Source organism: Mauremys mutica, chromosome 1, assembly GCF_020497125.1.
Source record: "Mauremys mutica isolate MM-2020 ecotype Southern chromosome 1, ASM2049712v1, whole genome shotgun sequence".
NCBI lineage: Eukaryota > Metazoa > Chordata > Testudines > Geoemydidae > Mauremys > Mauremys mutica.
In genome coordinates this window covers 120657609-120670985 of record NC_059072.1, presented here as the reverse complement: position 1 = coordinate 120670985, position 13377 = coordinate 120657609, and the positions used below count along the sequence as shown (strand labels likewise).

At 40.3% G+C, this 13377-nt stretch overlaps 1 protein-coding gene across 8 annotated transcripts in view; it reads right to left on the bottom strand.

Annotated features, from left to right (window-relative positions):
* The window catches only part of SOX5 (SRY-box transcription factor 5), a 918538-nt gene that overhangs the window by 71687 nt on the left and 833474 nt on the right, over positions 1-13377 (bottom strand). For all 8 annotated transcript variants that reach the window (XM_044993181.1, XM_044993219.1, XM_044993236.1 and 5 more), the window contains one exon: positions 2828-2974. In XM_044993181.1, coding sequence (XP_044849116.1) covers positions 2828-2974 — 147 coding nt within the window. The remainder of the gene's footprint in view (positions 1-2827; positions 2975-13377) is intronic.

Genomic DNA, 13377 nt, shown 5'->3' with positions numbered 1-13377 from the left:
TGTGTTCCTATGCTGAGTTCAAAGCTCAGTATAGCACTTGCACAACACCACAGGCAGGTCAGGTGACCTTTCTCCAATTCTCCTCTCCCTGGTGCTGAGGACAGACGAAGTGATATGTCTGTCATACGCCATTACCATTAGAACAGAATCTTGTTCTTTTATTACAACTGAACTCCACCGGATTTCTCAGCAGGAATGCTAAGTGAAATCAATGTCTTGGGTTTCCAGGCTGAGCTTGGAGGTCACAGCCACTCTATCATTTCTCAGCATTATCCTTTCTCTCTCTCTCTGAGCCTCCAACTGGCACACAGCAGATTGAAAACAGCATGCATCAGAAGGCTCATGCTGCACAATTTTACAGCCTTTTGGAGTCCCCCCCCCCCCTTTCCTAGTGGCCCACTCTTTTTTTTTTTTCCAATTTGCAAATAAGTTCTGTTTGTGTGCTTCCACAGAGTTGTGAGCCAAAGGCACTGGAACACCTATGAATAAGGAAACGCAATAAAAGACAAGGAAGAACAGAGCTGATTTTGACAGCTGCCTGGAGGATGGTTTTGCCGACATGACCAGGCTGATAGGCCTTATAATTCCATGAGTGCCACAACATAAATACTGTCTCCCATCAGAGCTCATCAGACATTCTGTTTGTGCCGGGTAGATCCAAAAACAACATCAGGATCTTAAGTGCAGTGGAATCTCTTTAACAAGCTGTTGAAGGCATCATACAGAAATCCTTGTAAAATGCACAAAAATCTCTTGTTAACCATACAAACAACTGTTTGAAAAAAAGCACATTGCTGGGGAGCCAAATGGCTTTATGATTGACAACTTTCCACTATATAAAAGAGATGTCCTTACGAAAGGAAAAACTTTGGGAAGTCAAAAAGTCTGCATCGAGAAGAGGAGAAAGTAAATGTGTACCTCCAGGTTGATTCTGGGTCCTAAGCATTCCTTTCAATTTTTGACCATGTATCTCATTGAGCTGACAATGGCATTATTTATTTGGCAGGCTATTTTTAATCCGTATAGCTTTACTGTTAGGCTAAAAACTAAGATGCTGCTGTCAATTCAAGGAATCTTTTCTGACATGATAAAGGAAGTGGACCTCATGCTAGAGGACACCAAAGGGAAGGAAGGACACATTTCATCCAGTTTTTCCTGTCACTTAAATGGGGATGCTTTTTACTCCTTTTCCTTGGCTAAATCCTTGCTAATTGTTTTACAATAACTAAGGTAGGCAGTGCCACTCCAAAATGTGACCAGTTTCCTTAGGCCACCTGAGAAATAAATTGACCACATCTTATTCTGGGCAGTGGATTTAATGAGTTGATCCTTGGTGAGATATAGCAGCTCAAAGATTAGATAATTTAGAGATACAAGTAATAATGAGTGGAATTTTCAAAAGCATTTAAGTGATTTAGGAGCATGAATCCCATTTAAAAGCAATGGGACTTGTGCTCTTAAGTCACCTAGGCCCTTTTGAAAATCCCAGCTACTATATTTTATTATATATCTATTATTTATACCTATCTCTAGCTATATGTAGATATAGACACAAATGGTGGCCCTTATTCTGCAACCTCTGAGTTGTACTTATGCAAGTAGTCTCACTCAACATCACTGGAGTAGTTCCATTGAACATAGAACTTAATCTTGATTCATTAACATGACTGGTTCAGGTTTCTTACCATTCAGCTTAGGGTGGATAGGAGTTGCTGAAACAGGCTCTACAATACATTAATGCTAACCCAAAGAGAAAAGTAATCAAAAGATAAGGAAGCCATTTTCTTCATGGTCTTATGGTCCACTGTATTGTATGCATATCTGATTTAAATTGATCAAAGTCACAGATGTTGATTTAGCAACAGAAAAAATATTTCTCTAATTTATTTGGTATGTTCATTTAACCTAGCTCACCTTGTCCAGGCAAAGAATATGGAGGGACAGAGTGATATAGGAGCTTGACGGTAAGGACAAGTATACTCAATTTACTCTGAAAAAATCTCATTTGGACTCTCAGCAACCAAATCCCCAACAAACAACTACTGAGAACGACAGAATCTCAAATTAATGTCACTTGGCCAATAGTCAAATGAAGTTTCAACATGTTATGTGGATGTGATGCATTCTGTGCCTTTGTCTTAGCTGTAGCCAACTTGCCAAACAAAGGTGATGTTTTGAAGATTTGACTACAATTGCTAACCTGACCTTCGAAGAGAGCATAAATCTCATTCCCCAACCACCTCCAAATTACTCTGGGTAGACCCCTTCATTATATAAATAAGATTAAAATATGTTCTGTGATACAACGGCCACTAATTGAGAGTCAGCTCTGCCATTGGATATGTACATAGGGTCCCCACTGATTTCAGTGCATGAACCCCAGGGCAGAATTTGGCTCTGGATGAGATGCCATGCTGCTATCATCTTAATTTGCAGTACCACTTATATGGCTATGGGTTAAATGTTAGGTGGGAATAGCAGTTGTGTGCTAGAATGGGAGGTACGCAGCCTTAGTCTTTTGCACATTACCAAAGGATGGAAGAAATAATGATCTTGTGGCTCAGGCATTAGATGGGACTCAGGAGAACTGCATTCAGTTCCCAGCTCTGTTACTGGCTTCCTCTGTGACCTTGGGCAAGTCACTTACTGTCACCATGCCTGAATTCTCCATCAGGTAAATGGGGATAAGAGTACTTCCTCTATTTCTTAGGTGTATTGTGAAGATGAATCTGTAACCACCTGGGACGTGCTCAGATATCATATTGACAGGGACCATGTAAATACTGAGAGAGAAACAAAAACCCGCTCCTTTAAAATGGCACAGTACCTTGCTTTTGGGTGGAGGACTGTTTGTGCTTTTGTCTGTGTGGATACTGGTAGGGGATACAGCCGCACCAAGGTTGCCTTGGGGTATGCCAGGTATCTTGCCTCCTGGAGACACTTGCATTGCAGCAAGCTGGGCAGCATACAACTGCTGTAAAGAAAAGACAGGAGAGAGAGAGAAAATTAAACATTGCCAATAAACAAATTAAGACATTTTTCAAAAAGTTCTCCTACTACAGATGCTGTAGTTTTTTCAGCCTTTTTATTTAAGCTAGCACACTGCCATATTTCAAGACAGGAGCTGTCACCTCAACTTTTGTGAGTCATTCCTCAGGGGAGGAATGACAGACGTCACATGTGAAATGGCCTAGCTTCAGTGTGCATCCAGAGATTCAAAACAAATAGCAATAGCCCAACTTCATGCCTTGCTTGAGCCATTTGATCAATTGTTTTGCTTCCTGAAAGGACCTGACCATAAGAGCATCCCATCCCATCAATATTATATTAACACCCAGTCTGTGACATTTACCGTCGTCATATTGTTCACTCTGCTAATATGTTACATGCCTCTCCCTTACTGTGTGTGTGGCTTGCCAATTTTGACTGTAAGCTCTTTGGGGCAGGGACTCTTTGCTGCTTTGTGTTTGGATAGCACCTAACACAATGAGGCCCTGTTCTCAGGTGGTACTACTGTAATAAACTTTAATAAGAATAAAATATTATTTTGCATTATATTACAGTAGCAACTAGAGGCTCCAATCAAGATTGAGACCTCTTTGTGTTAGGTGCAGCAGAAACATATGGTAAGAATTAAAAAAAAGTTCTAAATATTAAAGGCCCTGAGCCATCGAGGGACTTAATGACATTTTAACTTTAAGCACTGAATAGTGACATCGAAATCATGTGTTTAAAGTTAGGCACCAGCTTAACTGCCTTGCTGTATTGGGGCCAAGAACTGAGAGGAAATAGGGAATCTGGCTGTGCATGCAAGCAACCTAAACTCACAAAGAAGAGGAGAAAACAAACACCATAAGCAAGAAAAGCAGTGTGTAATACGACACCGACTGATTTATGTATAGAGGAGAACAAAAATGAAGCTGGATAGAAGTCTGGATGGCCCAGGGAACAGTTCCAATATCAGGCCAGACCAAATCCACAGTTATCCGGCTTGGGGAGGATGCTCCAAGCAGGGCCTAGCAAAATAATGTTTAACAGCCCTCAATGGTGCAAAGATATTGTCTCTGGGTATGTGCACAAATATCACACAGAGTATATATGCTCTGTAAAGAATATATGATGGTGTGGTCAAATGTGCAGGTTTCTTTGCTGAGAGTTTAGGGTGACTTATATGGCTCATGCATAGTGAAGACATGAGTGATCTATGCAAGTCATCCCAAACCTTGATATCTCTCCACTATCATGTTTTTTCTGTATAGCTTTTCCGCCTGTACTTCTGTCCAGGCCTGTTCCTTTCATTTTTTAAAAAATCTAAGCTGCTTCTGCTCCTTTAAATTTAAACTAATTCTGCCCCAAGTCATTCCTTATTTCCTCTTCTCTCCTTTTCTTCTTTGGTTTAATATTCTTCTCACTTTTGTTTCTTTTAATTTTCTTTTTTATTTCTTCATTTTTACCTCCGCTTATTCCTCGGCTCTTTCTTTCTTGACATTCATCCCTCCCCTTCTTCCTCCACACTCTCTCCTTCCCTTTCATCCATTCTTTAATTCTCTCCCTCCTCTTCCTCACACGCCCACTTATTCATTCATTTACCCTAACATCCTCACCCAATCCCAGTCAACCTCCGACACAGCCACCCAGCCACAAACCATGGTGATAGATGCAAAATAAATGCCTAAACAGACAGATGGCCACACTCACTCACCCTTTAATGGGTCGTTAAAAAAAGGAGCCACTCTTGCAGCCATGCAAGGAGAAAGGAATGGGGGCTTTGATGCAACAAACAGGAGCTGCCGTGGCAGTAGTGCAAAGAGAACCAGGCTTCTTTCACCAAAACAGAACTGGGTGGGGAGGGTGGTAGTTCTTCAATAGACCAAAGAGGACACTGATGTGCAACAGTGCAACAGAGTAGCGCCCTGGACCAAGGGAGCTGTCCAGACATATACCTGGGTGGAAGCAGACCAATGCCAGTTGAGACAGGGCCAGACCACTAGGTAAATGCCAGTCTGAGTCAGGCAGTAAAAGTAGTTTGACAAAAGGGTATGGAGTTGTTTGTGAGAGGAGAGAAGGCAGCAAAATGGCCAGTTGAACTGGAAGACAGTAGGCCCCACAAATATTAGAGTGTTGGGTAAGATATGAAAACACAGATTACACACCACAGAGAAGGTCAAGACAAGGGTTAACTATATAAGACCTTCAAGGTAATGATGAGGGTGTTTTAATTTGATCTGAAAGGGCATTTAGTAGGCACTACTGATGCTCCATGACACAGGAGGATTATAAAGTTCTACTGATCAGCTGACAGAGTCATGACAGACAGGGGCGGCTCTAGGTATTTTACTGCCCCAAGCACGGCAGGCAGGCTGCCTTTGGTGTCTTGCCTGCAGGAGGTCCCCGGTCCCGTGGATTCGCCGAAGCCGCGGGACCGGCGGACCCTCCACAGGCATGCCGCCAAAGGCAACCTGCCTGCCGCCCTTGCAGCGACCGGCAGAGTGCCCCCTGTGGCTTGCCGCCCCAGGCACGCGCTTGGCATGCTGGTGCCTGGAGCCGCCCCTGATGACAGAGAAACAATATTCTCCTTCAGAGGCCCCTGGAAATGCTCATGTTCTATTATTCTTTAAGAGTGAACAATCAAATAGGACATTCACCCTGAAAGGAAAGGGGAGCAGCTAACTGAAGTAGGTCCATGACATTAGGCAGAATTTCTAACTTCTCCACCTCCTATCCCGATTCCAAGTACCAGATAATGCTTGCTCATCTGTTTGTGGTGTGTGTATGTCAGAGTGACTGAGAGTTTGTACCACTTTAGAGCTGTGAGTGGTCTATGTGTAATGGCTTGGAAGCAGTCAAGTCTGGGTGAGAGCTGCTTGCAGTATTAACATCCAGCTTTCTTGACAGCCTAAAAAGAAAGGCCCAGGATTAAATGGGCATCAGAGGCTGAACTGCCCTAATCACCCCTATGCAGAGGGCAGCAGAAGGCCATATTTTGAGAGGGCAAGTGGAACTTAAGTGTTGCATAGGCCTTGTACTGGTCCTCTGTTGAGGGATAAATTTGGTCCTCAGAGAGGTGGTATCTTGAAAAGTGTTGACATATACTGGTGGAGCATGGAACAGTATGGGAGACAGGGTGGAGGGAAACTTGCAATGCCACCACCCATGCTGAATCTATTCTGTGGATAAATAGATACCTTCAGTCTCCTGGGCTGTCAAGCTGACATTTTTCACTTTTATTCAATCCTTTTCATAATGTAAGAATACAAATTAAAAAAAATAAATGAATCTATATGAAAGGTTCCAACCTTATTCCAGCAGAAACCAGGTCTTCTCCCCGAAACTACCAATGTATGGGGTATTTTTAATGACAGATTAACATTGTAGGGTTGCAATGGCAGAATGTGGCCTTGTGCATGGTCAGGCACCAAAACCAAAGGGCAGCTGGGTAAGAGCAGTCACTGCAAATTAGTATACTCATGCTGCTATAGATGCTTGCTCCATTTAAAAAAATGGTGGAACTGACTTTTTGAGTAAATAAAAAGTTAGTCAAGCTAAATGGTTCCAAACTGTGCAGTGACGATGGGTTGGATTTTTAATTAGCCAGAGAGATTGTTCCCATAGCCCTGTCCATATTGAAAAATGGAATGAAATATGCAATATGCAGGACACATTTCAGCTTGTTAATATTGTTGCACAACTTTGAGCTTTGACATTATTGAATGTGTCTATTCAAATTTAATCATTTCAGGGGATGATGGCTTATGACAAACAAAAGGACATGATATGGACCCCACATCCCGTGAATTGAGATGGCTAATGGAAAACAAGTAAGAGAGTTTATGGCTATGGTAAATAAAGCAATCAAAATCAAACAAAGGGACAGTTCTACCCTGAGGTCCACAACAGAGAACCTCAAAATCTGGAATAAAATGTACGCATTGGAAAGGCTGCCAGCAGTCTTTATGCTGAATTGTCGCATCTACACAGTCTGTATCCTGCCGACAGCCAAAATGTGCGTATTCTATGCATCCTAGATCTTTCACAGTGATGAAGGTAGCACCTCAAAAATGAAATCGGTGTAATTTACACTACATAATTGCTGGAATAAACCATTCTTGAGCATGCTTAAATGTATGCCCAATAGGGAACTTCCCTACGATTGGAGATTTGTACATGACTTCCAGCTAATTACAGACACAAATGCAATCTCCGGCACTCAGGGGATGTCATAAGCTGTGTAAGAACCTCTGGAGGACTCTGAGTCCATAGGCCATTGAGTGGTTTACCTTCATCAACATATTAAGTTGGTGTAAACTGGCAAAGCTCCAATAATTACAATGGAGTTATGTCAATTTATGCAATAGTTTATTTTTGCCATTTATGACAAAAAAGGGATAATATTCCCCATGTAATAGAACAGACAATATTGTTATGAACTTTCTTCTTCTTCAAAAAGGGAAGAATTGGGTCTTTCGAAAGCAATTACATCTTAAATTCTATTATTTATTTATAACCAAATAATCACCTTTCAGATGCCCTGCCCATATGCAGTATTGTGTACCTGTTTCCTGTCTTCTCATTAACCTATTTATGAAAATCTGTGTACATGCAGAATCATCAGAACAAAGAACAATTGGTTACACTTGAAAATGAAAACCAGTTATTTTTATATTATTGAACCTGTCTCTGTTCTTAAGTCATTAAGCAGCCCCCTGCCTTCCCTGCAGGTCATCACCTAAAACATTTATAATTCATCCCATATATTAACCAGGAATAGTCTGCTGAACTCTCCACTGCTAGCGGCACTTGGCTTGATGACTGTGTAGTACATCAATAGCACAGCTTTAAGGTTAGACTGGCTTTGAATACTTCCCCCTTGGGCATTGTTATTATATGTTAACAATGCTCATTACTGCTTTGAGGATAAACTAAAAATGAGATCTTGTTCTATTAATAAGGAAAATGAGAATGGGATTTAACAGCAATTTTAAAAAGATTTGAAAAAATATATCCTAGAAATTATACGTGTTTTTATAATACCACGCTAGTATAAAAATAATTTTTATTTGTGAGGTGTTGAGAATAAAGAAGAATAAAAGCAAGCGGCATTGGATACTGAATACTGGGCTAAATTTGTCCCTAGTGTAACCTGTGATTTCAATGGAGTTATCACAGGGATGAATTTGGCCCCTGTATATAAATGTTCGGAATTGTGGATTGATCCAACACTTCAAAATCTGTGTCATTCTGAGTCCCATCATTAAAAATATACAGATGAATGGGCCCTGTTCTGACTTCATAGCCATGATAGCTTTGATTTTTTTTGCATGATTTGAATGAAGTGGTATAAAATGAGATTCTCTTAATCAAAATACATTAATTTAATCTTCTTCAGTATGAATTTGATGCTTATCTCAGGAAACATATCAGGTGTACCAAGGGAAGTGTGTGTGGAAAACTGAGCTGGTTGGGACGAATTCATTGCTTATTTCCAAAAAGTGGGTGAAGAAATTAGAAAAAAAGGAAGAATTCACCCAAACCAAAAAGTTACATGCAGCCTCCTCTTGAATATTCTTTTTAAATCACTGGTGATATGTAGAAAGCTGCCCCTATCAGCAACATGTGGTAAATTTGCTTAGATTTTACATGCACAGAGTTCTTCACCAAAGTCTAATCTATGGGCATGTCTACACTCACCAGGTATTGACACTGCAGCGATCAATGCACCAGGGGTCGATTTAGCGGGTCTAGTGAAGACCCACTAAATTGACCGCAGATTGCTCTCCCATTGACTCCGGTACTCCACTGAAACAAGAAGCGTAAGGGAAGTCGACAAAAGAGTGTCTCCTGTTGACCCAGCACAGTGTAGACACCGCAGTAAATTGACCTAAGCTACATCGACTCCAGCTGTGTTATTCATGTAGCTAGAGTTGTATAACATAGGTCGACTTACCCCCATAGTGTAGACAAGGCCTATGAAAGGTAAAAATATTAGACGTTCCTTTTGTCACTTTCCATCTCTTTTTCATTCAAAGATTGCTAGATCAAATTTACAAAGGAGCATTTTATATCTGCACAGAGTGCATCTGCCTGGGAACAGACTTTAGCATTTGAGTGCCCAGGTGGCTATTTGCCTGCATAAACATGGGATTTTGAATACAAAAGGGTGCAAAAGAGGTTTTTTTTTTAAAAATCCAGCCTCCAGAGTCCATTACAAAGCCAACTATGATGGCTGAGTTTGCTAGTTTTCAGTTTAATGACAGGATCTTGGTCGGCACTTATACCTTTTTATGTATTTTTTAAGACTTCAGTGGCCCAAGGTATCAGCCAATGATCATTGCTTTATCTTCAGTGTGCCCTTATCCAAACCAGAGTGCATTAGTACAATATTAGCAGCAGACAATGTATAAGAGATAGAAGTTTTTCAAGGCATCAGAAGTGATATCGTTGACAGCATCTACTTGGATGACCCATGTTCAGACAGTTTAATACTTTGCCATGATTCTCAGAAGCTGCTGTGCACATCCATATGCATGCAGACATTGCCTTTTGGTGACAGAAGAATATTATGAAAACTATAGAGACTACAGTGCATGTTAACAAGCCATATTGTTCCTTTTTATAGCCATAATGATCATCTAATTTCCATTTACATTCCAAATACAGGTTTGTACTATACTTCTTTAGTCTAGAGGAGAAAGGCATAACAAGAATCAGTAGCTGGAATTTAAAGCCAGACAAATTCAAATCAGATTAAAATTAAGGCACAATTTTTTTTTTAACAGTGAGGGTGCTTAACCACTGGAACAAATTTCCAGGGGAAGTGGTTGATTCTCTCTCTTTTGAAGTCTTCAGATCAAAACTAGGTGATTTCACAGTCCTTTCTGGCTTTAAAAATCTACGAAACTAACTAAGGAAGAGATCTTAAAAGGAAACAAGGCTTCACTAGTAAATATAATAAATACTCACAAACAAAGAAAGATTTCACCTGTACATGGTTTGCGCATAAAGTTCAGAGTAGAGCAACCAACATGTATCTACTGTGTTAAAAAAAAATTTTTGAAACAGAAACCAGATTTTTCATTAGCACAACAGGGTCTGGTAATTATGGTAATAAAATCTCTTTAGTCTCAAGCCTAAAATCTTTAGTCATGAGAATAATTTTCATTTAAGTCTATGTGATTACTCACATGAGTAAGCTTTTTGGGATCAGGAGCTGGGCAAATCCAGTAACATGTTTGGCATCACAAAACCTATAGAGCTTATTCTGGGTTTTTTTTTTGTTTTGTTTTGTTTTTTAAGTTTGTGGTTTCATCAAACTTTTGAGCTTTTGATTTTATGATTTTAAACTATTGTTCTCCCAGGGAAATTTAATTACTTGTATGTACAACTAAGTGGAAAACAGTGCAATACAGTTAATAAATAACGTTGTTTGAAAGCAACTCTTGCTTCTCAGACAAGAGGTACAAAACTGGCTGGAGAAAGAAAAAAAATTAATAACGTGAAGCAGCCTAAAATTTGAGTTTTGCTACCATGAAACAGAATTTGGACTTCCAATGTTTTCAGTTCTTCTCTAGATCCACAATTGTTGAGTGGGTTCTAAATTTTGCTAAATCTAATTTCCCATCCCTACATTTATAATAATACTTTACAATTTGATAGCAGTTTCCATTGGAGAATCTCAAAGCCCTTTCCAGACGTTAATAGATTTAAAAAACTAAAATGTTATTTAAAATTAGAGATTTGAGAATAGGCACAGAGGCTTAATGACTTGCTCATGGTCACCCAGGAAATCAGTGGAGAGCCTTGAATAGGACCCAGACTCCATGTCTCCCTAATTCTGTGCCTTAATCACAACTGTAGGAACTTATCAATATACACTTCCTATCAAAGGCTAACAAGATTTGTTAGTCTTTGTGATAGTACATCATTGTAAACTTTGTGATTAAGATTGGCTGCCCCTTTCAAATTAGAGTGTTTAACTGGAAAATTGCCCAAGTGGCATACATATTTGTACATACAATGTACACATTACATGACAGTAACTGAAATGGAGTGGCTATATGGAACGCATATTGAAAAGGAAATTTGACAGAGTCTTCTGGAGAAAGATTGTTAGACAAAATGTTGCATATGAATCGTTGAGAAATGTAATAAATAAATACTGTAAACATGCAAAGAAATCTGCCATCAGCTTATGCCCATCTTAGTTTGCTGCATGAAACAACAATATAGTTTATTCATGCTGCCATTCCCATTCTTCATTACTAAACCAAAGGGGCTTTTTTTTTAAACCTCATAAGATAGACTTTTTGAAAGTAAAGCATTGAAATGTTACCCTCTTGATGATGCATGCATGAATGTGCATAAAGCAAAGGAGGTGAGGGTTTTGTGGAAGACCAATAAACAACAGGGATGTGGAATTTAAAAAGGCCAGAATTTGCAGTGTAATCTATAATATTTTTTTCACCAGCTATTCTGTAATGAAGATGAAGGGTCTGTGGGTGGGTTCCATATGGAGACTCAAGTCATACAAATGTGTCAATGTAGATCTTCCTTTACAAGTCTGAAGTCAGTAAAGTGGCATAGGCATTGTATTGTTCCAGGAAAAACTCACGCTACCTACTTGTTTACTATAAGGATGTTTCCTAAGAGCTTATTTAGGATATATCCAGATCTCTGACAACTAGCTTGGAGCCCTTGACTCTAGTAATTGTAATTCCCCACTTGCAAGAGGAAGATTCTCTGAGTGGCCATTTGACAAATCTTATCTCAGAGTATCCTGCTGTACTTGACTGGTATTGTACACAAACATTCATTTTTATCCATTAAGTGAGTACAGTAGTTAATACGCAAACACTTCCAGCAGGTTCACAGTATATAAGGTTCCACACGTTTCAGACAGCCGAACTATAATTAAGACATTCCACTACTTTACACACATCTCCTTAAGCAACTCTTTTCCCAGTTTTTATTTATAGATTTTCTGTTTGTGTTTTAAGTTGCAATATACAACAGGGAATTAAAACCGGAATATGCTGTGGCTGTTTTAGAATGGATGTTGAATCAATGACTGCCAGTCTGAACACTTCTTTCACTTCTGTGTTAAGAAATAAAACAGATTATGGTCTCAGTCTTTCAACTGCATCTGCGCTGGCAGACCTATGCAGACGTTCAGAGCCCCAGGGAAGTCATTGGGGCCTCTTATGGACCATGTGTCCACTTGTGTGGATGCAGTGGTGGGATCAAGGTCTGAGCATCTTCATGGTAACAATGCCTGAAGATTTCTTAAGAAATTGTCCCCACCTTCCCATGAAGCAAAGGTGGCAAAATCTCTTCTGAAGAGACATATCCTACACGGTACTCTGGGACCACAACATTGAGCCTGTACTAGAAATCAAGGAAAAGATATTTGCTGTTTTTCAGCAATGGGGAGAACAGAGTCCACTACAATAAGCCCTCCTTATCAGCTAAGAGATCACTCCGACAATCAGTCAGTACAGAACTGTTGATCTTCTGACTTCAGCCACTGCAAAAGTTCTCTACAGAGAAGGCCATATCATGGAAATAGAATGGACAATACCAAAACTGGGTGGAAACAGATAACATTAAAATGTAGTTTACAGGAATTTCTCTTCTGTAATTTTGCAAATTAATGATATTTCCAACAGCCCAGCTCTAAATACACTCTTATGTCACAATTAAGTCATCCGTATTCTCCCTCGGTGCTTCAGCAAAGGTACCCACTCTCAGGCTTCTGGCTTCCCTGTCCGTCGCCTGACTAGGGAGTAGATACATGTCTCTCCTCCTTCTGACCAGGATATTTCCTGGATGGACAGTTCCCTGCTTTCACTGTGTTACTCCCAGCAGGGACAGGCTGCCCAAGCAGGCCTGCTTACTTTCTCTTCAGAGATCGTTAACAGTGTGCCTGCCCTCAGTTACAGCCTCCCCACAGCTCTTTTTATGCAAGTCTGTTCTATTCTGAAGGTAAAAGCACCTATGAGAAAACATATTTAAAACAATACAAGAACCTGCACCCACGCTATTAAGCTTACCAGAGATCATCCCAACCCTAACATGGGCTCTGGCAGGAGCAGTCCTTCAAAATCCCATCATTGGGTTTCCACGTGCTTTCAAATTCATCACAACTGCAGCTCAGAACAAGCCCCCAGTCTTCTATGGCTTCAGCAGCCCCAGTACTTCCAACCATTTCCTAAGGATGGGGGCCCTCCTTGGACCAGGAGTCCTGTCTGTTTGCTGGCTCACAAAGAGGGCCTGAGCCTGTTTAAAAAACAGGCCATTTATCTCAAAATCCTTTTTCTGTCCGTTGGGCTATAGAGACCAGTCTGAACTAGCATATGCACAATTTTCCAGAGGGTGGCTTCA